The 24337-nt window shown below is 45.3% G+C and overlaps 1 protein-coding gene across 3 annotated transcripts in view; it reads right to left on the reverse strand.

Annotated features, from left to right (window-relative positions):
* Positions 1-3094: 3094 nt before the first annotated feature.
* The window catches only part of LOC101787838 (uncharacterized), a 42720-nt gene continuing 21477 nt past the window's right edge, over positions 3095-24337 (reverse strand). For 2 of the 3 annotated variants that reach the window (XR_010043668.1, XR_010043670.1), the window contains exons 2-4: positions 9503-9684; positions 9203-9318; positions 3095-8120 (exon numbers count right to left, since the gene is read on the reverse strand). Coding sequence is in view for 1 of the 3 variants with exons in the window: in XM_063237693.1 (XP_063093763.1) it covers positions 8007-8120; positions 9203-9318; positions 9503-9684; positions 9781-9859 (491 nt within the window). In the remaining 2 variants the exon portion in view is untranslated. Of the gene's footprint in view, positions 8121-9202; positions 9319-9502; positions 9685-9780; positions 9860-24337 lie in introns of all 3 variants that reach the window. The other variant, XM_063237693.1, reaches the window with a different exon arrangement.

A 24337-nucleotide genomic window follows, 5' to 3' on the forward strand; every position in this document is an offset into this window, starting at 1 on the left:
GAAGCTGATTGGTGAACTTGGCTTGTCAATCCTATTCTCTGGACAGTATGGAAAGGGAACACCATGGCCATGCGTCCCCCATACACACATACACATATATTCATACCCACAGACCTACACACTAGCCCCTCAGATCATTGGTGAGAGGAGGGTGAGCCCAGGTCTCCAAGCAGGGGATCCTCGGTTTCAACTGCCCCTGTTCCAGGCAAACATCTAGGTTTGAGACAGGAGAGGAGGGCTAAAGCTCCCCAAGAGGTGCTTTTGATTTTTCTTCTGAAGCTGTCTTAAATGTCTTGAAATCAAACCAGCTAAACTAGGTACCCCATGACCACTCTGGGAAATATTTTCTTCAACTGCAGAGACCTTTGGCCACAGACAATATTGCAATCTGCCTGGCGCCAGTGGGGTCTTGAGAGGGGGCAACAGGAGATTAAGAAAAAAAATAGACACCTACTAAAAGGAAAGCTTGGGCCTGATCTCTCTGATGGAGAGACAGTGACAAGTTAACACAGTCTGTACCTTTATTTATACACAGTGAGGGCTGGGGATTTAGCTCAGTGGAGTGAAATGTTTTTAGAGTTGGTTATGTTGTAGTTAACAAGGGGAAACACCAAGGCCAGACACCTGATGAACTGGCCGTGCTCTAGTTTTATGGAGTTTGCAAACCTCCAGCTCAGCCACGGCTCATTCATTCCCCACAGACTCTCCCACGTGACTCCCCCTGCAGCCATTCCAGATAATTCTGCATCTCAGTACACTTTCATCACTGAGACTCCTAGGGACCCTGTGCTTACTGATGACCAAACAGAATGTTTTTAAACATGGGCCAGCGTTCCTCTTTTCCTTTAGAAGCAACCTCCCATACTCCTCGTGGTTCAGCCTGTGTGCTGTTCCCACTGGTGTTACATGGCATATTTGTGCCCATTTGTTGTTTCTTTCTTAGTAGAGCATGCTAAGTTACCAAGAGCTGGTAACAATAAAGGTCACTGATACCAAAAGTGACCAGTGGCTAGGGGTGATAGCACAGAAAGTGGGTACCAGCAGGGAACAATCAAGAGTGATGGAAAATTGCTGGACCTACCATCTCTCATGGAGGGAAGAGTTCCTGGTGCCTGTTGGTATCTGCTTGCTCTGAGTGCCATGGAGAGCCACAAACACAAATAGGGCTGGTAACATCTAGCATTGAAAACATAGGGCTGTGAACACTAAATGAGCTATACTTTGTCAAGTTGTGATTTTTGCAAGAACCCTCATCAGGTTGGTAACATCTTGGAAACACACAAAGGGATGCTCCCCTAACAAGGGCCATGAGGGAGAAGAGAGGGAAAGCCGATGGCCATCAAACAGCCCAAGTTGGGTGTGGTGGTGCACATGTGTCATTCCAGCACTCGGGAGGCTGAAACAGGAAGATTGCAAGTTCAAGCCCAGCCTGTGTAACTTAGCAACGTAGTGAAACCTGGTCTCAGAATAAAAAACAAAAAGAAGGTCTGGGAATGATGCAGTGTGAAGTCCCTATGTTTAAAAAAAGGTGGGGGTGGGGGAGATGAAAAGAGAGAAAGAGCTTTTGATTGCTGTCTTCTGTGTGGCTGAGAATGCATGCTAACTAGTGACAGTGCTGGCCACCCTGTGCCAGCCTGCACAGGATACAAAGTTCTAGGAGCTGTGGAATACAGGGATTTCAATTAGACTTCTATGGGAACCAGAGTCCCAGCTGTGCGTCAGGGAAGCTGCCTCTGTCACCTACTAGTGCTAGACAGGAAGTGCAGGTTGTGTCCTGCTAGCCAGAGCCAACAATCCCAGAGTATCTCTAGCAACAGCTTAGCTGTTATAAAGACGGATAGCATTAACTGCTATCAGCACAGGTCCCTTCTCTTTCCTCTCTTTTCATTTACATAACTGCCAGGACTTGGCCCGGAATGCTTTGGTATACCATATCAGTACTGGATAGATAGCCATATTGATATCCTGCTTCTGCAGTTTACCATCTTAGCCAACTGCTCTGATTGACAAAAACAAAACAAAACTAAACATTACCTGCTGCAGTGCAAACCAGCTGATCTCACCACATGACCCTTCCTGACAAATTCTGGTGTGTTCCTTGGGGCTTGGCCCTCCCTCCTCCTCTGATCTTGCCGGAGCCCTAGGTCACCAGCACAATTCCAGGAACCTCTTAAAATGTGAAGAGGTGCTTACAGGGGAAAGAGTAGGGAGGATCCTTTTATCCTGCATGGAGACAGGAGGGTTGAGTAGTTTTGTTTTCCAAAACAGGTACTTTGTGTGCATGTATATAAATTACAAACCAGCCTATAGCTCTCTTCTAAAAATAGAATACTGAATGTTAGCAGAGTGGCTACACCTTGATTTCTAAAATATCTTGATTGCACTGGGGGCACGAGGTTTGTTTTACTTGAGGAGTATATCTAGTCTGGTTTTCATTTGCTCCTCATCCTCTCATGTCTCCCCTGGACATGTCCTGCTGTTTCACAGCTCAGGGCCTTTGCTCAGGCCATCACTTGAGGGTCTGTGAGGATATGGTCCTCTCTCACTCTCAGGGAACAAATTCCTACTCATTCTTGGAGACTCAGCCCAGAATATTGCTGTCTCCTCTACCCTACCCCCGTACCTACCTAAGCCTTCTCCTCACTGACTTCTTATCCCTCTATGTTTTGCATCTTCCTCTAGTGGAAATGTCAGCTGTGTCCCTGTTCCCATCTAGACAGTAAGGTTTTGGGGAATAGCAGATGAGCTGGAGTCAGGGTAGACCTTCACACCCAGGAGGTGCTTCCATTGACCTCCTTTGCTCCACACCGACCTCTGTGCTAGCTCAGTCTGGATGCTGTCCTGCCTTGAGGAGCACTGTGGATCCCTGGCATGCCTGCCCTGACAGTTCCTTGTTTTTACAAGGCTGACATGTAGGGCTGCTTAGTAAATACAGTTCTATGATCTCTCCACTCTTATCTACATCGGGAATTCTTAACACATTTTGGTCTCAGAACCCACTTACAATCTTAAAAATCATTGAGGGCATCAAAGAGCTGTCTTTTGTTTATGTGGGTTACATCTATTGGTAGTTACTGTATTACAAAATAGATGGTGAAGTTATAAAAATGACATTTATTTAAAGATTGACAATAAACCCACGATATGCTCACATAAAAGTTTCTGAAATAAAAAATTTAGTGCAGAGTGGAGTTATATCATGCTTCCTACCCTTGGCACTCTGAAGTCCAAGACTAGCTCCTCTTCTGCAGTGTCCCCCCACTCTGCACACTGTAAATGTCCCACAGCATCTCTGGCCACCACTATGCTGTCAGTCAAACAGTTGCCCAAGGTCCCCTGTGCAAGGGGAGGGAGGAAAGAGTATCACTGCCAGTGAGAACTACTATTTGATTATTTGGCAAATCTTTTTAATGTCTCCATTAATAGAAGACATGGAGATTCTTATGTCTGCTTCTACACTCAGTCTCTTGCAATTTGTTACTTTGATTAAAGCATATGAGGGAATCCCAGCCTTATACATATACTGTACAGAGTTAAGAAAAGAATTTTGTAATCTTTTTAGATAGTTGCAATTGTTCCTTTTTGATACTACACCAAACTTGGCCACTGGTGATGTCTTAAAGGTCAGTTGCAATGTGAAAATATAAAAACATTATCAATCAGCTTTTCCTACTCTGCTATGCCATTTAAAATATACTGGTTTATGTTGAATTTTAGTGGCTCTTTATCTATGCAAGGCTTCCTAACACCAGACTTTAGGTATCTGGAAACATTTAGGTAGGTCTTAAATTTTGACACATCTCACTAAAAGATACTAAAAATCTTATTAGAAAAAAATTAAGTACGAGGCAGCTATCAAGATCAGAAAAGCAGATGCCAATTTTCCAAAATTCTAGTTTACTCTTGAAAGTTCAGGTTTTATCACAGCCCCCGCCAAAACCCCACAACCAAAAAACCAAAAACTGTCATTCTTCTTCCTTGAAGTGACCTGCTCATTGTGTTTTGAGAAATCTACTGCTAAACACCAGGGTATACACTATCAGAGACTGTGAGTTGTTTTTTAAAGTAAAAATCACAATGTTTCATGTAGAGAACGGCTTTGCTAGATCAGCCTGACATTCAAACAGTTGCACAGAGCTTTTGCTTGAGAAAACTGCTGCTCTTTGATAAGAAATTCAAGGGACTTATGTGTACTTCTCTTATTCTCACAAAGAATCTTGTAAAAAGTGTGCTCAAGAGTTAGAATTTAATAAAGTTAAAAATGTTTATTACTTTATCAAGGTCATTCCTAATCAGACCCAGCTTCCTCCTGCTTCCGTGAGCACCCAGCTGAGAAGGCTACAGTGATGGCTAGGTTAATTCTGCCTTGACTTGTGCCAAGGCATCACAACTGTGCCCACCATTGCTTTTGTGATGTTGGTGCAGGTGATGACCCAGTGACAAAGGTAAGCAGCATCTTAAGTTTTATTATGAAAATAGTTTTGGCCATAGTGACCTCCACAAGGTCCCAGGGGTATGCAGAATACATCACTGGTCCACCTCAATGTTGTACTTTGATCATGAAATGAATCCACTGCAAGAGCCAGACATGAGACAAGAAGAGCTTCATTTATGTGACTGGCTCATGAATTGCCCAGAAATAGTCATGGTTTCAAACTCTCAGCCTGGAAGGGAATGCTGAGCTCCTGTAAGTTTCACCTCTTCAGTTTTTAGACCAGTATAGTTAGCCCAGAGAGAGGGGATTACTCACCCAGACCACATAGCTGGGTATGGCAGAACAGAAAACCCAGGTCTTCTGATTCCCAGGCCAGTGCTCTTTCTACCCTGTTATTCTCAAGTACTCGATGTGGTGTCTAACACAAGTCCACTGCATGCGTAAAGGTCGTTGTTAACTCAGCAAGAACCGTGTTTTATTATTGGTGGCAAGTTCACTGTTGGCTTATAAGTTTATCCGTCTGACTAACATTTGGGAATCTATTTTTTCCAGTTGCTTGCTTACAATTATTCTAATTGGTTGCCAGCTGTATTTAACTACGTCTCGGTGACCCTCACTTAGATCTCTTATAGAGATGATTTGTCAAGAGAACTAGGTGAATTTTTCCACCAAGGCAGGTCATATTACTATTTATGATGACCTAAGGAATCTTCTTTCCACACGCATGTTGCTTCACTTAAAGGAAGCCTTTTCCAAGGTGACTACTTTCCTTGGGTCACCTTGAGGTCACTAATTTCCTTGATCCCTAGCTTTGACCCACTGTGCCTTGTGCTTTTCAGAAGAAAACTCTGGCCATTTTTCTCTGCCTGGCAAGCGGGGAATAGAAAAAGATAGATGTGACTTCTCCACATAAATAAGCAGCAGAACACCAAGTCAAAATTATTAATGACAGTGACGATGAGAAGCACTAACCAGTGACCTGCAATTTTCTCCAGGAAGCACATGCCAGGTCTGCTTGGCTTAGAGACAGCTGAGCTGAACTGAGAAAATGAGGCCCTTTCCCCTTAGATGCCACTCCACATCACAAGACAGCTTTTTGGCCACATGTGAGAGCAGAGCAAATTGTTAAAGGGAAGTCTGAAATGCAACTTGAGAATTCTTTCTAGCCATATTTTGCTTGCATTTGTCCTACCAGACAGCTTCAAAGTTATATGCTGGTGTCTTCCTTAGAAACTACCCTCAGCTGGGACCTCCTGTCCAGGTATAGAGGTTGAACAAAGCCTCTTTGGATCAATTCCAGTGCTCTGCTTAGTCCACTGATAACTAAGGGCCATGCATCTTATGAGGGTGACAGAGGGTAGCTTTGTGCCTGGGAGCAACTTGTTGCCAAGAAAGTCCTGCCCCAGTCCTGCCTTCTATGGTGCTCCAGTACTCCTGGGTCCTGGAACTGGGTCAGTTGTCCAGGAGTTCTGTAACAGCAGGAGGCTGGCTTTTCTGGGTCAGATCTTCCAATGTGGTAAAGACTAAGCTTGTAGAGCTGGTTAATTTTGGGAATTGTTCAAGGCAGAGGAAAGCTAAAGCCATAGTGCTGGTAGCTTTGAGGAGGTTCTGATTCTCCTGGAGGTAACTGGAGAAGTAGCTAAAGATCTGGTGAACTGACTGACATCTCTAAGAAGGGCACCAAGGAAAGCCAGTTGGAGGATTGCTCAGCAAAATCAGGAGATGGAATGGTGCTTTGGCTGACCTTTAGAAGGGAAGAAAATAATACCTAGTGTTCCGAGTTACCAACCTGATAGGGCAGAAGAGCTAAAACCCTTGGATGGGTCTTTAAAATACAACAGAATAATTGATGGCATAAGGTCCTGCCCAGAAACACATATGGCCAGAAGCTAGAGGCTATGAACCAGGGCATCGCTCCTGGAGGGTAACTTCTGACAGTAAAGGTCTTCAGGAGAGAGGGAGCCACTGAAAGGAGAAGGGGAAACATAACTCCTTCTCTCCCCTTGCCCCTTACCCTCTCATAGCCTGATATGGTCAGCTGTTTCCTGGGAACTGATCATGCCTCAGTGGTCACCTGTGGAGTCCAGTGGGAGATCCCAAAGGGCAGTGCATCATGAAGGCTGACTGGGTATCAGAGTTGGCAGCTGAGGGAGCTTGTGGGAAATACAGAATCCTGGCCCAATCCTTGCCAAGAGCAAGCAGGTCACTTGGAGGCCACTGCTCTGAGGGACTCTGGATGTGGTTTCTGAGCTCAGAGGCCCCCAATTCCATTGGGGGATTCCATATACTCTATTCCACATGCCAAGGGACTTTGAAGTTGGGCCGGGATTGATATGTGTGGGCCAAGAGCTAGAGAGCACAGGGTAAAGGGCCATGATTAGGAGATGACTCATACCTCTGTAGTCACCTTTCTGCTGTCAGGGAGAACTCAGCCTCCTCAAGCTCACTCAGGATGCACCAGGCCTTGTTCTGACCACTCCGGTAGAGCCTCCAACTTTCTGCTAGATGCCAGGGCTTTGACACTCTGGCCATGTGTCCCTGTCCACTCCACTCACATCTGTATATCAGCCTGTGGTGGTTGTTCTGAGGTGCCCGGGTGCCCACATACTCTTGTCCCCCCATTGGGGCTTTTGGCATCTGCTTCGCTCCAGTGACTCAGTGGCACTATAGCCTCTTGTGGAACTGATAGTTTCACGTGTTTCTTGCAATCAGCCACCCTTTCAGGTATCAAGACTTAGTGACAAACTTCGGTCTTCTTGGGGAACTCATGCTCTCATTGTAAGAGCACATGAGGGAATGGGGGAGCCATCCTCTTTCCTTAGCTGCCTTAGATAACCTCACTGTTCAGTGACACAGATAGTCCATGACTGTGCCTTTCTTCTCAGCTTCCAGCAGTTGCTTAGTAGAGGACTTTGCTGGCTCTGTGTTCACCCTGTCAAGTTTCTTTTTCTAAGAAACTTGGGCATGATCAGGTCCCAGAGTCTTGCACCCAGGAAAGCCTCCTCCCAGGATGCTCTGCTGTGTAGTCTCCAGGTGACATCCAGACACCTGTAGCCAGAGTACTGGTGTCACAGGGTACAAAGCATGGTCACTGGTGTCAGAGGAATGGCCCGTAGCTGTCATCTTCAGATCTGGATGTATGCTTGAGAGGCAGCTGTGGCTTTCGGAAAAGCCTGCTTGTGGCTTACATGATCAGGCCACGCAGCCTAGGGCCAAGGCATTGGCCCAAGTGGTGTATGCCTCCCCTCACCTTGGCCTGAACTCTCAGCTGTGGCTTGCACACTTTTCTGGATGCCTGTGTGTGGAAAGGTTTCCCGATGTTCACAGGTGCCCATGCAAGGCTCAAGACATGCTCCTCACACTTAGAATGGAAAGGGACTGTTGGTCACCCTCACCCTTTACCAAGCTGAGCAACTGAAGGCCTGGTCTGGCCTGTCTCTTTCCCCTAATGTGTTCAGTCTGGGAGGCCTAATATGGGAAGATAGCGACAGCCAGAAGTCTTCCTTCAAAGTCACAATTACTCATTTCAGCATGGAATATTTAAAGTTTGATGGAATGTGAACCACCAGCGTTAATCAAAGATCACATTTTGTGAAAGCTTTTTAGAAGAGGAGATTAGGGGCTGCGGATTTAGCTCAGCGGCATAAGCGCCGGCCTTGCAAGCAGGCAGTCGCGAGTTCGATCCCTGGTACCAATAAAAAGGAAAAAGACAAAAAAAAGAGGAGATTAGAGGGGTAGGAAGACCTGTCATAAAGGAATTCACTCACTGCTTAGTGTGGGAAGGAGGGAGAAGGTAAGAGTGACGTGCTAGACACTGGGGGGGGGGGGTGTCCCATTCTCCTGGTCCCCAAACAAGGGTCCTGAGCTTGTGGAGTGGGGAGAAAGGCACCTCTGGCCTGGAGTGAACCCTCGGGCAGGCAAAGGGGCAGGGGCCAGTGAACTGGGTCCTAGGACTCACTGCCCTCCCCCTCCTCTCCCTGCCTCCTCAAAGCTCACTGGCTTGTTCCCTTGCCCTTGCCACTCTGAGCAAGCTGCTTGGCTGTGAGAGGGCTGTTCAGTGGGTCCTGCTTCCCTCCATCCACTCTGCACCCATGCTGTCCTGCTCTCGGTACAGTGCCACAGGGCAGTGCCACATAGGCTGCCAGCAAGGCTCCATTCTGAAGGCCTAGTTGGCCAGTGGCTCTGATTTCCAACCCCTCTCCCTGAAAGATCTTGGGGTGAGGTGGGGTGCAGCCCACTAATCTGAAAATGGCCTTCATCCTTTTGTCTGCTCTTATCCAGACAGGTGGAGGGGAAAAGGGCGGAACTCATCTGCTCTTTGAAGATACAAGAACAAGAATCTCAAGAGGCACAGGAGACATGTCTGTCCCATTGTCACCCATTCATGACATAAGAGGTGGACAGGGCTACCAAGTTCCAAGGTTAACTCTTTGCCTCGACTACATTTCCCCTTCACTATCCTCTGTGACGTGGACTACAGGTCTCCTGGTGATAACCCAGGGAATGAAGACATTCAGTGAAATGCTTCGGATCCCACATCTCCTCTTTGGGAATCTAACGAAACTTATATATCCCTTTCCAAAGGATAAAATTAATACTTTTGTATTTGCCACCATGCTGTTCTCTAGAATTTCAAGAGACCAAGAAGCTCTGAAACACACGGCTTCAGCAGCAGAGGTGACAGCAGGGCGCGCTAGCCTTGTGAGTGATATGTGGAGCCACATTACTCCCACTCACAGCCCATCTTTCCCCCAGGAGATAACTGACCTGGCCTTCAAGATCCACCCAGTGAGAGGGGCTGCAGAGGGAGCTGGCATAGCCATGAGGAGGGAGAGCAGCAAGCCGCTGCTGCAAAGGGGCCGAGCACAGCTGTCTTCTTCCTTCTGTAAATAACAATTCAAGGTGAGAGAGAAAACAAAGGTCAGCAGACAGAAGGCAAACCCCAAGCAGGGAAGCAGAGGACACAAAACAGAAACTTTGGGGTCTGCTGAGACACACCCCATTTCTGTGGTGAGCGTGGCAAGGGCCTGCTGGTGGGAGGAGGGCATCTAGCCTCCCTGACCCTACCTGCCACAGCAAACTGAGACCAGAGGTAAGAGTCCCATTTCACAAAACCAAGGAGACCCCTGTATTCTTCTTCTCTTTTTTTGTAGAGATGTCTTGTGGGGATTAAATGATCCTCCAGTTTCTGGGGGAGATTGGTGGGATCTCCAAGCTTGGGGTCTCTGAGCACCATGAACTGCCTGGAGCTGGGGAGAGAAGAGACAGTCATAGGTGACTCAAGGGAGCCCGAGAGCTTGGTTACGCATAGCACAAACAAATCTAGTCAAACTCTCAATTCTCACCTCCAGTACCAGCACAATGTCCTGACCTTGCTAAGCCTACTTTGGTTCTGTAGCCCCCTTGATCTTGCTCTCTTCTTCGCTGCATCAGAAAGACATTTAAAAATGTGTCACATCAAAAATTTGGAAAATGTAGAGCATCAGGACACAGAGAAATATGGAAAACTAATACAGAAAGAAGAAATAAACATTACCGACAACCTCTGGTCCCCAGATTTAGGTACTATTGACATTTGGTTGCCTTTTTCTATTCTGTTCCCTCTGCCCCCCACCTATATTCAGCAGCATTTTGATAATGCTTCCTTCCACTTTTGGGGGGGTCTTTTCCTCTGCTTTCCCACTCCGAAAACAGCATCACTGCCTGCTAACAGGGCTGTACACTACTCTGTGCAGTTGTCTCCTGTCTTTGGCCAAGAGAGATACTTGTTCTCCATCCTTCATCCCGGCAATGGAGCTGGAGCAATGGACAGTGAATCAAACACTGGGGAATGGAAGTCCTGGCTACTGACCCTAACTAGGGTGAAGGTCAAATGAAAATTTCACTTTGACAAGAAGAGAACAACACTATAGGCCTCCAGAGCAACCCAGGTTCTGAGAATTATACATCTGTGATGAAAAGTCAGAACAGCAACCAGTCCTAAAAGACTTTATAATTTGCTTTTTGAGCCAATGAAAATTTGGGCAAAGCTTGCTCTTTTCCATTCAATGTATTTCATTCACCTCCAGTTCAGAGAGCTATCCCTCTCCCTTGCTTGACAAGTAATGAAGCCTGCTCTGGTGGCCTATGTCATTCTCCCCACGGCCTGGCTCTCCTGCCAGTCATCCCTGTGGTCAGTGCTTCATTGTTGTGTTTCCAGGTGCCCACTGTGCTTGGATCCTTTTCCCGGTGTGTATGTCAGGGGAGGTTTCCCAGCGCTTCTAGGGGAAAGTGGAGGCTGATTGTCTTTACCAGCTTGCTCAGAGGGTCTCTACTCAAAATAGCCAGGTTTATCTGGTTGATGCACATCCACTTGCTTTTCTAGAGAGGAGTTCTTCCCTTAAATAGTGCATTTATAGAATAAATGGGCAGAATCGTTTGTTTCTGTTAGTGTGGCTTGAGAGCCGGTAGCAAGGGCTATGATTCCCACCTCTTACAAGATGGAGGTTTAATTGTCCCAGCCTGACACATTCATTCACCGCCCTTGCACACTAGCAAATCACATGTGGCCTTCAAAGCCTTTATAATGAAAAAAATGTGGTCATATTGGTTTTCTGTTATGTAACTAAGTCCAGGCCTCTTCGACTGTGCCTGCAAATTGAGACAAACAACAATGCAAAAATTTGTGAGGTGGATTAGCAAAGGAAGGCCTTTTGCAGTGACATGCAAGGCAACTGATACCTAGCAGAAGAGCGCTGTGTATGTGAGGGGGTGAAGGCAAAGCAGAATAGGGGGACGAGGGAAAGGTTTGCTTGAGTGCAGAAATGATGAAGACCGTTGGGCTTCTTCCTACCCTCTGTCCAGCTTGGAAGTAGCCAGTGAAGGGGAGAAGATCAGGGGACCTGTTCCTTTTTCATGATCTATCATACAGAGACAGAGTTGGACTCAGGATGGAATTGAACCAAGGCAGATGCCACACTAGGTGCTGAGAAAAAGTTTGAGAGGGTTCCCAAGCCCTCTGACCTACCCTTGTCATTACATCCAATCATACCACTTTATAGTTAACTTCAAATTAAAACACTTTATCCCCCAGCAAGGTTAAACTTTGTAAATTTTACTCTTCCGTGATCCCTCTTTGACCACCATAAAATTTGCAAGTTCTCGAGCAGTCATCTGTTCAACCCCTTTGCTCTATCCATGATGTGGTTCTGACACTACGAAGTGGCTTAGCCTTGTTCAGCCCTCAAGTCAGCAACAGCACCTCTCCAGGCGATGGCAGTTGGTGGCATCAGACCCTCTGCAATTCAGGTCCCCTATGAAGTCTCTCAGAAGCAAAAAATCTTTTTTTTTTTAAGGATCAAGAGTTACTTTACGAATATTCCCCCACACTCCCCATCATACCTAAGAAATTATGTGGATTATTGACAGCATCAGCTTCTAATTGTGCTTTTCAATGATCAGGCGGTTGGTTTGGCTGTGGCCTCGTCCCAGACTTGTCAATAAACCCTGGGCCATCAAGTGCTACTCGCCTGGGTTTTGTGATCACTCCATCCTCTGACTTTTGGTAGGCAATGCTGAAGTTAGGGATTATGGGAAGGAAGACAATGACAGGATGGGGTGTGGGAATGATTGAAGTAAACATATACTGAGCTGTGAGTGTATCCTTGACATTATGCTTAGCACTTACTCATTGTTATTCCATTTTATAGATTAAGAAGATTAAGGTTTAGAGGGAGGTTAAGTAATTTGCTCAAAGTCTTATGTCTGGTAAGAGGATCCATCATCCAAATGTAGAGCTTCCTGATTTCAGCCTAAGTTTATCTCCTCTGTGCTCATGCATCAAATATATGAGGAGGAAACCAGGTTCCCAGGAGTTTCTTAACTGGATGCAGCAAATAATGAGTCTCTTATATTGTAATATTTGCACAACTGAGTTTGATGGGATTTTGAGCACCTTAGTGAAAGGACATATCCAGTTTTGGCCAGAACTTGGACCATTTTGCCCATTTTTAACAGGAGAATAGAGACTGATGTGGCTAAAGAAACTGAGGCTTTGATTTTGTGCTGATGAAGGGCTTTTCAAACTCATATACTTTTAGCTGTTTATTTGTCCATCTACAAGCATTTCTTAGAAGCTTCCTCTATCAGTGATGGAGCCCATGAGTGAGCATGGGTGTGGCCCCAGCAAGTTACAACTCAGATTCAGAGGTCTGTTGTCTAATTCCAATAAAGGTTTCTGCAGGTGATCTAGAGCACTTTCTGCAATTCTTCGTCTTTCCCACTTCCCAGATGTTACTTTATCCACAGGAATCTTACCACAGAGAAAGGGGGAGATGATGGAAAAAAGTTAAGACTACTTAGCACTTGTGCTAATATTTTTTAGAAGGATATGTAAACCAAAGACCCACAAAAGGGTTTGGCATTACTTGTAAATATATCTCTTATCCTTAGTATTCCATTTCTTTGGCCCTAATTTAGGCTCACGGTGTGTTATGCCTTAGATCCAAAATATCTCCCCCTACCTCCCCAAAATCCACATTCTTTATTTGGAGGTGATAAACTATGGGGTAGTTCATCATTAAACGTGCTGTTAGGAGGCCATGTTACAGATGGTCACTGGGATCGTGACCTGGAAAGGTGGATTCTTATCCCAGCTCTTCCCTTCTCTCTGCAGTTCCTGGCTGCAGTGGGATGAACATTGTTCCTCCACCATGTCATTCTGCCTTGGAGGCAGCAAACCATGGACTGAATCCTCTGAAAACTGGAAGCCAAAATAAACTACTTCTCCTTAAGATGCCGGGCTCAGGTATTTTGTTTCATTGACAAGAAGATGACCAGCTTATAAGGCAAGGGCTAACTGTCCACTTCACATTCATCCCAGCATCTTCAGCTCAAACTCAGAATTAACTGCCCAGGTTCCACTTGCCTGGCCCAACGGAATTAACGGAAGCTCTCAACAGCCCTCTTGTAATTTCATGGGACAGAACCATGTTTTTAACAGACACGGGCTCCCCTTTCTTCTGAGACAGAATAAGGAAGCCTTTCATGTGGAGTCCAAGCATCAGCCAGAGTAGGAGTTTGGGCTGTTCATTTATTCCCATCCAGAAGCCCCCACTTTTCAACATAAGTGTCTGAGCTAACTTTTTGAAGAGCATCTGACAGATGCAGATAGCAGCCAAGGAGGGCGAGCAAGAACATGATAGTATTTCAGGAGGTCAGCAGTGTCCTGACTGGTGTTGTGACCTTGGGCTAAAAGGGGGCAGAAGAAGGTTTAAGTGAGGTATATATGTTCATTAGACAGACTTTTAGTCCTGTCCTCAGATCTGCAGGCAGATGGGGAAGACATGAAAAGCATTAATCATAGCACAGGTTTAGGGACCTGTGCCCTTTGAGGAAGGCAGCGAAGGGTGCAAGTCTGGGGAAATATGTATAGAAATAGTGAAAATAAGGGAAAAACCCTAGGATTCAGGGCTTGGTTATGATAGGATGAAAGCCATCCTGGAGTGCAGAGCCATACATCGAAACTCTGAGAAGCACTGAGAGAGGCAATTCATGACTGCAACAATGACACTTATCCCAAGAATTTCTTTCTGGTTGTTGGCTCTAGCTTGAAGGTCATGCATGCTTGATAATGCCTTTACATACAGGCAGGCTTGTGAAGCTCTTTGTCTTGGCCACTTTGAAGATTTTTCCTGGCTAAAGATTATTACGTAGATTAAAATATCAAGTTCGGTTATTGGGTCATAGATACAGCTCAGTGGTGCAGCGCCTGTTTGGCTGGTTGGCAAGAAAGAGGTCCTGAGTTTGATTCCCTGTACCAAAAACCCCTCAAAAAATGAAACAAAATAAAAAAAAAATCTATATCTGTATTTTAAGGAAGGATATAGTTGTCTTTTCTTCATGTTAACAAGAAGTTGGACAACAAGAAGCTTCATACAATTCTGTTAGAAGTTTCCTGCAGTATTGAAGGAAAAAACTGGTCTTAAACGTCCCACTGGTCCTGCCAAGCGGTGTGCTCTGGGGCAAGCCACTCGTCGTTTCAGCATCTCTGCCATGGGACTCATTCTAGTGGTTAGAAGGGAAAATAACCAGGGCCAAGATACATACATTGTAAAGAGCGGTCATCATCTTGTAACAGTGGTGCTTCTCTGTTGGTTTGTTTTAACTCCCTAGATGGCCAGTTTTACACGTTCTTGTCTAGAGAAGTCATAGGCACAATTTAATCTCTCTGTTTCTGGGTTTCTCCTGGAGGTTACTGGGAACTAATCTGCCTGATTTCTAGCATAGCTAAACAGGTGGAGCTGAGGAGGCCTCCGTGAGCTGCATTGCAGTTCTTGGTCACTGATGAGTGGCATGGATAAGGGAAAGGGGATCTTTCAGAACTTCTGATGACAATATGAATGGTGTTATTCTTGTGCAGGAAGACAAAGCAACAATGGGGAAATAATGTACACTGCATCTTGTCTACTTAAAGCAGTAACTAAAGGGGACAAAATTATACATGCAAAGAAGGTTTTTTGTTGTTTATTTTTTCTCTAGCCAAAAATCCTGATTACAAAATGCAAACAAACCACAAAGATACTTGCTCCTTTCTTGTAATGATATGGATTTCTTATTGTTTACTATGTTTGAGGGGGAAAAAATCCTGAAGATAAAGCAGTGTTACATCTTCTTCAACCTGCTCTCTCATTTGAGCTTTATGTTTGTGTTCAGTTGAGAATATCCCAAGATGCCATCTATTTTCTCCTCTGTAGTAGTTGACTTTTTCTTGGCATGGAGTAGAAGAAAGCGAGTGTAATTTTTCCAAGAACATACTCATTCATTTAACTCATTATTTATTCAGAGCTACCATGTGCTGAGTTCTCTTTGAGGTGTAGAGGACAAAAATAAACCAAAGAGACTCTGTTTTGAAGGGCAGAAAAGACATACACCCTGTGATCTGCGTTTGGTAGGCAGGGGTTTGTTGAGAGGGTGGTAACAGATTTGAGGGTCAGCAATGAGAGTATTTATTCTAGGAAAGCTGGTCTTGTGGGTATCATCAGAGTGTTTACAAGAAATAAGGGCAGTACTACTAGAGGGAAAGTAAAACCACATCACAGATGGCCTCCATGATGGTTTTAGGGTCTGTGCCTTTTATTTGAAATATAGGGAGCATGCAAAGCATTTTGGGGAGAAGAATAGTATCCGTGGTTATTGATAGATCCTGAAACTTGTAACCTAACTATTGAGAATGAACTTAGAGGAAAATTCGTAGGTTGGAGTTAAGGATGTCTTCAGATAACCAAAAAGGGAATAGCACTTTTGGCCTGCCTTTCTGATAATATGAGCACTGTTTCTTAGGCTCACTCCATTTAGCATGGACAGCTACACATATGTACACGGGAGAGGAGACTCAGATCCTTGAGAAATCTAGACCCTTGTAAACTAAAATGCTGAGAAAGAAATCTTATATGGCTCGAGGGAGGCACTAACCACCCCAGTCCAAAGGAAGGTCATGGAAAAATTACAATATGCTTTCTTAACCAAGCATGAACACCTGCTGTCAGGAAGCGGGGAATGCTGGCATGCACCAAGCTTTAGCAAATCACAAAGTTTGGGCACTGCTACTACTTTTAAGCAAGTCACTTTTCTTCTGTGAGCTCCTTATCTGTAAACTGAGAAGTTGGACTGGACAGTCTTTATGGTTACATTCAGATCTGACTTTTAGGCGCACATAAGATTACTAGGACCTCAGTCATGGCCGGTCTGTGATCTTCAAGCTTCTCTTCCATTCACTGACAGAGAGACCACACAATTCACTTATGCTCAGAGCCCTAGCCAGATCTGGAGCCCAAATTCCAACCCTGGCCCTGCTATGGGTACTACTGTGAACTAGAGCAAGACACATAAGCTCTCTGAACCTCTGTTTCATTTTATAAACTAAATACATGAACATACCAACTCTCCAGTCAAAGACTCCTTTTAGCTAAGGGAGACAAAGTCAAGATATTCTTTATTTTATTCAACATTATTCTTCGACTGTCCAATCTTGACCACTGCTGAAACTGTGCTAATCAGGAGTGTACAGTGTGGAATGCCAGCTCTTGTGGTTCTTTAGTTGCAGGGAACTTGTTGACTTCTCTGGCTTGACAGTCACTGCACAGTAGCCTTAAAGACCTTGGAAGGCATCTATTAAACAACTGCAACACAGGCAATTACCAGAAACCAAGGAAAGCTCTCTATGACAAGTCCCTGTGACAAGAGACTTAGATTATCAAACTCAGATCATGAAAATATGTCTTGGAATCTACCTGGATCTGCTTCAGAGGGTCAGGTGGCTTTTACTTTTATTGATTCCCATACGTATCCTGTAGTACTGACAGGCAGACAGCAAGAAATTCTTGCTGAAATTAATTTCTCTTTAAGGATCCTAAAAGAAATCAAGGGCTGTGTGGTCTTCCATGATTAGCTGCCTCTAATGACATGTAAACTGATTTGCAAAGTTCCTACAATAGCAGTCGTGTCTGTTAGGATTGGGTTGCATTTTTCTTAACTTGTGTTAATACCTATGTGGAAATTGTAGCTCCCACATTAAGCATGAAGTAGCCTCCCAAGTACAGTAGCTGCTCCTTCTGGAGGTTTCTGAATCTTCTTTTAGGAGCACTGAATGCAGTGGAGGGGCAGTAATCAGAAACATCTGACGTTCTTTAACAATTATCTGAAGCACAGGGGAAAAGTTTGTGGGGTGGCAAGTGTATGATGGGATGATGAAAAGAATGACCAATAACAAACAAGAAAAGGCTAGGCATTGAGTCAGAGGATACCCTCAAAGAAACAACCAGGAGAGGAATCACACTGTTAGGATGAGAGGTTCAGGTTTGCATATAGGATTGAGGGACATGGGACTGTGTCTCAGTCAGGAATGTATTTTTTGGGGGAATCCCATTTTGGCTAGTCTTCAGGGAACACCTGCATGGTAACTGAAGTTGTAAGAGCTGCAACACAACAAGGTTTTTTCCTTGGGCCTCAAAGGAGGTCACTTTTCACTGAGAGATTAGTTTTTTATCTCCTACTGTTTTTCCTGTGTCACTGTGCTATCTCATGACCACTTAGTACCTGCTGGGCAGGATGGCTTTAATGGGTGGGGTTTCGCCCAACGTTTTAACCCTTTTGCTGCCCATGCATATCACTGCAGCATGTTGTGACCCTGCCCTCCGCTTCCTGCTATTCAGTTGCTGGCATGTTTATCTCCCAGCCATGGTGGGGGCTCCCCTGATGTTGGAGTCATTTCACTGACCTGTTATTTTGCTATGCAGCCCACCAACTCTTAACCTGAGCAGATGCCTTGCACTCTGAAGGAACTCTCTCTTCCCCTAGTCCATCATCATGGAATCTCCATGTTGGCCACTTTCAATTCAAATTTTCCTCTTGAAAACATAAGCCTGGAGGGACTGCTCCCAGGCAGTGTCTTTCCATGGAGGTCACATGTGGCAAGCCCACAAAGAGATGGTGATGAGGTGTGCCCTGAATTCTTGGAGTCTGATCAAGTTGAGTGGGGGTCAGGGAAGCACAAGGGGTGATTCTCTCTTCAAGAAAAAGCAAGAAGGAGCAGTAGGGGCAGCTGTCCCCATTGTACTTCAAGGGATTGATAGACAGCATTCACTTGGGTGTCTGCTCAGGCTGATGGTGGACTACTGGCTGAAAGGGAAGGACAGGACAGAGCAGAGAGGAACCAGAATGCTAGAGGGGTGAGGGTGAGTCAGGCTCTCCTGCTGTCCTCCCCCTGCAAACCCTCACCTGTGTCAAGACCCCTGCTCTAGTTATCCGTTTTTCAGTGCACAGAGATCTTTGCAGTTACATTAATTCATGAAGATTTATTATATGGATAAATGTGTTTGAAAATTGAGAGGCCCACAAACCCAGGTGCTACAGATACTGAGGGCAGATTGGTCTGCAGAGCCTGGAACAGGACCTGGCTCTGCAGTGGCTAGGAGTACTCTGGCCCTCTCCATGGCTCCCAGGAAGGTGGAGCCCTTCTGTCACCCAGCCAGGCTCTCTAGTGACCATCCTACAGGGCTCTAGGACATGCATTTCAGCTTCTTCATGACTTTGGCTTGCCTGTATCATTTCTTCTCACTCATGTGTGTCTTTTACCTTCTAGTCACACCTATTAACAGTCTTTGCCTTCATACCCAAAGTTGAGAGGATTTGTTGCCTGTGTTAGTAGCTACTTGCGTGGTGGCTCCCTTCTGCTCAGGAGCAGATAGCAGGGGGAAACCACACTTGTGTGGGTGGGACTGGTGATGATGAGGAAGGCCAGTGGGGGTCTGGATGAGGATGCAGAATAAAAGCACATCAAGTGTCTTAATATGTGGCCCACCTGAATTTTTGTCCCAGCAGTTAAGTACATGGAAGATGCTTGGAGGTGCTTTGGAAGGTCCCAAAATGCTTGCTCAGCATGCACAGAGATCCCCTAAGACTCCCCTAAGACTTTAGGTCCCAGCCAGTAATTGATATGGAAGACGTTGCCTCCTTTCCAGCCCCATCCCTTTGTAGTTCTGTTAATGAGAACAAGAGGAGGAAATTGGGAAGGTTGGTGGAGTTCTGGCTATAGAAGACAATCTACAAATTGCATAAGGAATATTCCACAGCATCCCCATCTGCCTGATGCCGCAACTCACCTGAACCTTTCCTTGTTTATCCTAAATACACCCATGCTAAATCTCGAGGCAGTATTGGGAGTCAAATAAATCCATATTGGGTGGATAGATGGATGGATGGATGAATAGATGGGTGGAATTGTGAAGACATTCTCAGTTCTTCAAGGCAGCAGCAACAGGAGAGGCCACAGGGTTTGGCTTTGGTAGTAGGCAGACCTGGCTTGAATCTTGGCTCTGCTATGTGCAAGTTATGTGACACAGGGAATGGTCGTATCACTTCTCTGAGCCTCCTTTGCATGATTGCAATGTCAAAATAATGCTCGCTTCACTGTTCTTTTGGACCTGCCTAAGATTAAAATTCCATATTTGTTTCTTCTTTTTGGATGGCTGAGACAGATGTGTACTTCTTGTGGGGAATTACACGAGTTCTAGAGCATAGAGCATGTCAATACTCTTCCCCAACACAGGGAAGCAATAGTAACGCCCTTTGAAGTCAATCAAAGGCAGCCTCTTATTGTGGGGTAGACAGATATCTTTCCTGTCCAGGAGAAAGAATATAAACAGCCCCATTACATTTGTGTGACTAAACAAAATGGCCAGAGAAAGCCAAGAGAAGGATACCAAACATGGCAGATACTCAGATTACTAAACTTTGCTTTGAAGGGTTCATGGTCTGAGGAGGAGCAATGCATAACAGCAAGGTTAAAGCACTGCTGCAAATAACTCTGTGACTGGGAAAAAGGACCATGATAGAGAACTGAGCCTTATGTTCTAGCATTTATACTACAAGGCCTCAGCCAGCCAGTGTGAGCCACTAGTGCCACGGTCACAGGTCAGAATATCTCATCAGAAAGCCATGCAATCCCCCCCCTTTAAAATATTTTCCCAAATGCAAATAGGAAACTAATCAAGTCCATTTTTAGTTTACATTGAATGATAGCTCAGTATCTGTCTTTTTTTTTTTTTTTTTGTCTGTTCCACGGTTCATTCTCAGACTTGTCTGTTCCGTGGTTCATTCCCAGACCACCAGACTGACTCTTCTTACATTCTAAATCTTGTAGAACTGGGGACTTGTGTTTTATCACTAACTGCCAAATTAACATAGAGCACAATCTTCCTCTTACCCTTGCTCCAGTCTAGCCCAGTGGTCCTGAGCCTGGGGCTGGTCACTGGAGTGGGGAGACTGGGGATAAAGGCATAGAAGTTTGGGGACAGAAGCTGTCCACACCCTTTCTTATTTGGCATGAGTGAGATGAGTGTGAATATTTGCTTCAGGGACTGTCAGGCAAGGGCTGATCTTTACCACTCAGCTGGGCTTAAATTTTGTTTTTAAATTAGTTTTCAGGCAGGGCAGACAGTCTCTGAGTGTCACATCCCATCAGTTCATGAGCAACCCTGTGTGTTTGCAGCTGGAGGGATCCCTGCTCATGGCTTCTGCTCTGACTGTGCCCTGTGGAGCCTCACCTCTGTACAATGCAACCCTCTCCAGAGTTGGTAGATGTACTGAGGTTTCCACTGCTTCGTGTCTCAGCAGAAGTGGAGATAGATGGCAGTTTTCCCTGTGTGTTGTACTGCAAGAACCTACTGGCAGTTCTAGCTGCACAGTGAGGCAAGGCAGTAAGCAGGCCACCTGGCCAGGTGTCCCCAAATTGCATGGGTGTATTTAGGATAAACAAGGAAAGGTTCAGATGAGTTGCGGCATCAGGCAGATGGGGATGCTGTGGGAAATACCTTACGCAATTTGTGGGACACCTGGCCAGGTGGCCTGCTTACTGCCTTGTTCCATTCTCTGTCTTCTACATTGTGTGAGTATATGTTATTCATGCAGGAAGAAGGACTGCAATTCATGAGTTTTGTAGCTCAGGTCCCCCTTTTAGACATCTGTTTCCATGTCAAAGCTTTTAGAGTTCTTTCTTACAATTTGCTAAGAAATGGGGTCAAGCAAGATGCTCAGCAGCACTTATGATCTAGAGAGAAGACTTCATTTTGGTAACTGGTCAGAAAACCAGCCTTATCATCCTCCCCAACACTACTGGGGTTCCAGGGCAGAGACTCAAACTTATTTTCCAGCCCCAGGGAGCACCACACCATTGGAAGGAATTGAGTTCTTGATGGGTATGATCTTAGGTTAAACATATGTCAGCACATCTTGCGGGGCAGTCAGAGTATCTGGAAGAAGAAAGGCTGAGGCCTTTCCTCTGGAGGTTTGTCACCCATGTACGGTGCCTGACCTCTGGGCTTGCTGGGTGATGCAAGCCTGAGCTGGATGACCATTTCTGCCTAGCAGGCTGATTTTCTTCTGGAATTTGTTTTGTTACTAGCAGGGACATAAACAGTGAACCAGGGAAGTGCCCACAATTGGGTCTCTCTAGGTAGAAGGTGGATGGGTTTCCATGCTCTTGGGCAAGTGCCTGCTTTCTCCCTGCCTCAGAAGCACACAGATACTCTCTCTCCTCCTGCTGTCTCTGTTGGGGTAGGAGTTTAGGTCAGGACTGTCAGGGAGATTGTGATATAAGGATTGGATGAGTCCTCGAAAAACTACCATCTTCAGCAGAGTCCTTTCCCAAGGCTGCATTCCTGGGAGCCCTGGTGGCAAGCAGCTGCCTGCATACCTTCTCCGTTCTCCCAATAAAGCACCTGTATGAAAGCATCCAAACATCAATAGGAGTTCATCCCTTGGGTGGGGATAGAGGGAGGAAGGCCCCACAGGAGCTGGGTACCCAAGGTTTGGGCCTTGGAAACTGTGAGCAGTATTTGAAAGAGGATCATTGATTGACCTGAATGGTTTTGTGTAGGAACTACCTGGGATGTGATTAACTCCAGGTGAAAACTGATTACCTTACACTGGGGGTGACAAGGGGACTCTAAAAGAGTGGTAATAAAGGGGACTATAGAGGACTGTGGCATCCTCAGATTGATGCTTAAAACATTGGCTTGTTCACAGGGCTTCCTAGCTTAAGATTTCTCTAAATAATGAAAGGCAGCAGGCTTACAAAATTAGGGTAAGCAATAGGAATTGAAATGCATTCATTCATTCATGCACACACGCATGTGTGGGGACTAACGCGTGTGAGTACTGCTAGATGGGCTTACCCCTTTGACCAGGCATCAGGGAAGAAACAAAGTACAAAACATGGCTGTGTCCTCATGCAAGAGGGAAGTGGCTTGACTTTTCTATGTCTTACTTTGGACATGAGGCTGCATTCCTGGGAGCCTTGGTGGCAAGCACACCTTCTGCATTCTCCTCAACAGACAAAAGACCTTCAAAAGATGCTGTCCTCTGCCCTAGGAAACAGGACTTGCAGGACACAATTTCTTCTTCCTCTTTGGTCCTAACTGAACCCTTCCTTAACTGGGCTTTGGGGGACAGGAGAATCCCTGGGTGAGTTGAGAGAAGAAACAGCCATGCTGAGAAAGGATTCTCCAGTGGAATCAGATGGCATCTTCATGAGATGATGTATACAAGTACCTGTATCTTCATGAGATTATATGTGATACTACATATCATCCATCTTGCCAAGCAATTCAGGGATTTATTCTGCAGAATCTTGGTTTGGGCCTCTCACGTTCTGCGGGAAGTTGCAGTATACCTGCTGCCTTTACTACTGCCTGGACCAGGAAGGGGAATGACAAAGAATCCTGCACCTTGGCTTTCACTCAGATGACAAAAAGAGCAGACAATCTCACTGTGTTGCATTTCTATATGCTCCTTCAAGATAACCACAAAGACTGGTTTCATCTCCTTCATGGGCTGGCAAAGGCCCATCCTACATCTTAGAATCCAAACTTTTCTGGTACTTAGGAAGACTTACCAAGTTGGATTTGAAATCAGATATCAGAAATGATATTTGAAATCAGAAATCAGATAATGGCAACTAGCTGGCTTGAGCATTTGTTATAAGTGAAAAAATACTAGGATCTTTTCTCAAATTATTGATCCTGGGAAAACTTGGAACAACAAAGGGGAGCAAGAAAAAGCTGCCGATCCAGTGCTTAAAACCCAAGTTCTGTATCCACTTGAAATGGCTGGAGGAGGCATCTTGAAATCAGTTACTGTCAGTGGTTCAGTGTCTTAATTTTCAAATGTGAAAAAATTTAAAATTTCAAGAAGACACTGAATCCATTCACTCACTCAACAAATATTTATTGAGAAGATATCATGTCTTTTGACTCAAGATGAATGACTAGAAAAAATTAGCAATCTTACCCTTCCATACTAAAACCCTAACAATGACAGAGTTTAATGCTTTCAAAATATAAACAATGCTAGACATAGAAAACTAAGGCTGCTTCTCACATTTTAAAAACCAAAATTCCCCAAGACAAATGACTGGAGAAGCAAGCAAGCACTTGCGTAGAAGGTCTCTTTATCTTACCTGATCTTGAGGGGTTCCCTGTATGGAAACATGTTTATCGGGAGGCACTGGCACCAAGCCCTGGCTTGTCCCTCCAGTACCTACAGTGGCATCACTACTTAGTTGAGCTCACCATTCTTCTAAATAAGGTTTCAGTGTCCCTCAAATTCTCAAATGCATGAGTGCTCAAAGATGAGGCCAAGATGATTATCCCTTTCCATGGACTGATATTCTGGTTTGCAGTAAGCACATCCCAGGAGCTTTTTCTACTTGGAAGCCCCACCATGGCAGACTTTGATTGCTCAGAACAACTGTTGTCTTCCCTACTGAGCAGAGGGAAGCATGGCCTGGACCTCTGGGAGCTCTGCTCAGTGGCCTGGCATCTTAGGACACAGTCTGCCCTGCTGGATAGAGGAGCAAGACCAGCCAGGAAGATGGTTTGACTGTCTCAGGAAGGAAAGGAAAGCTGGGCTATATATCCTTGAAGTGCAAAGGTCAGTGTACAGAACTCTGGTCTGGTAATTCTCCTGGGTAGAAGTGACAATGAAGGAGGCTACAGACCACCAGAGTCTAAAGCAGGGTCCAACAAGTCCTCCCCAAATGCCCTGGCTGATCTCTCCACAGAGGAATGTTAGAAGCTCTCTAAACATTGAGGTAATTCTGCACCCTTGAATTTCTGTCCTCTGCCCACACTTGTGTTTGGAAGAAAGAAGTAAAAACCAAAGTTCTCAGCATGAATTTGTCTCTCCCTGGTGGCTTCTCTAGTTCTTAGCCCACCCTAGTCCATTGGAACAGAGCCCAGGCCAATCCTCCCTTTGCCTGGTGTATATCTGTCCCTCTGTTCATCCCTGGAGGAGATCAGGAGCTGTGCTTAACTGACTGTGTTTAAAGGAGCCCTACAAGTCGGCTAATAGTTTTTATTATAATCA

This window comes from Cavia porcellus, unplaced genomic scaffold (genome assembly GCF_034190915.1).
Source record: "Cavia porcellus strain 051 isolate PalLab524CR breed Dunkin Hartley unplaced genomic scaffold, mCavPor4.1 scaffold_27, whole genome shotgun sequence".
Classification (NCBI taxonomy): domain Eukaryota; kingdom Metazoa; phylum Chordata; class Mammalia; order Rodentia; family Caviidae; genus Cavia; species Cavia porcellus.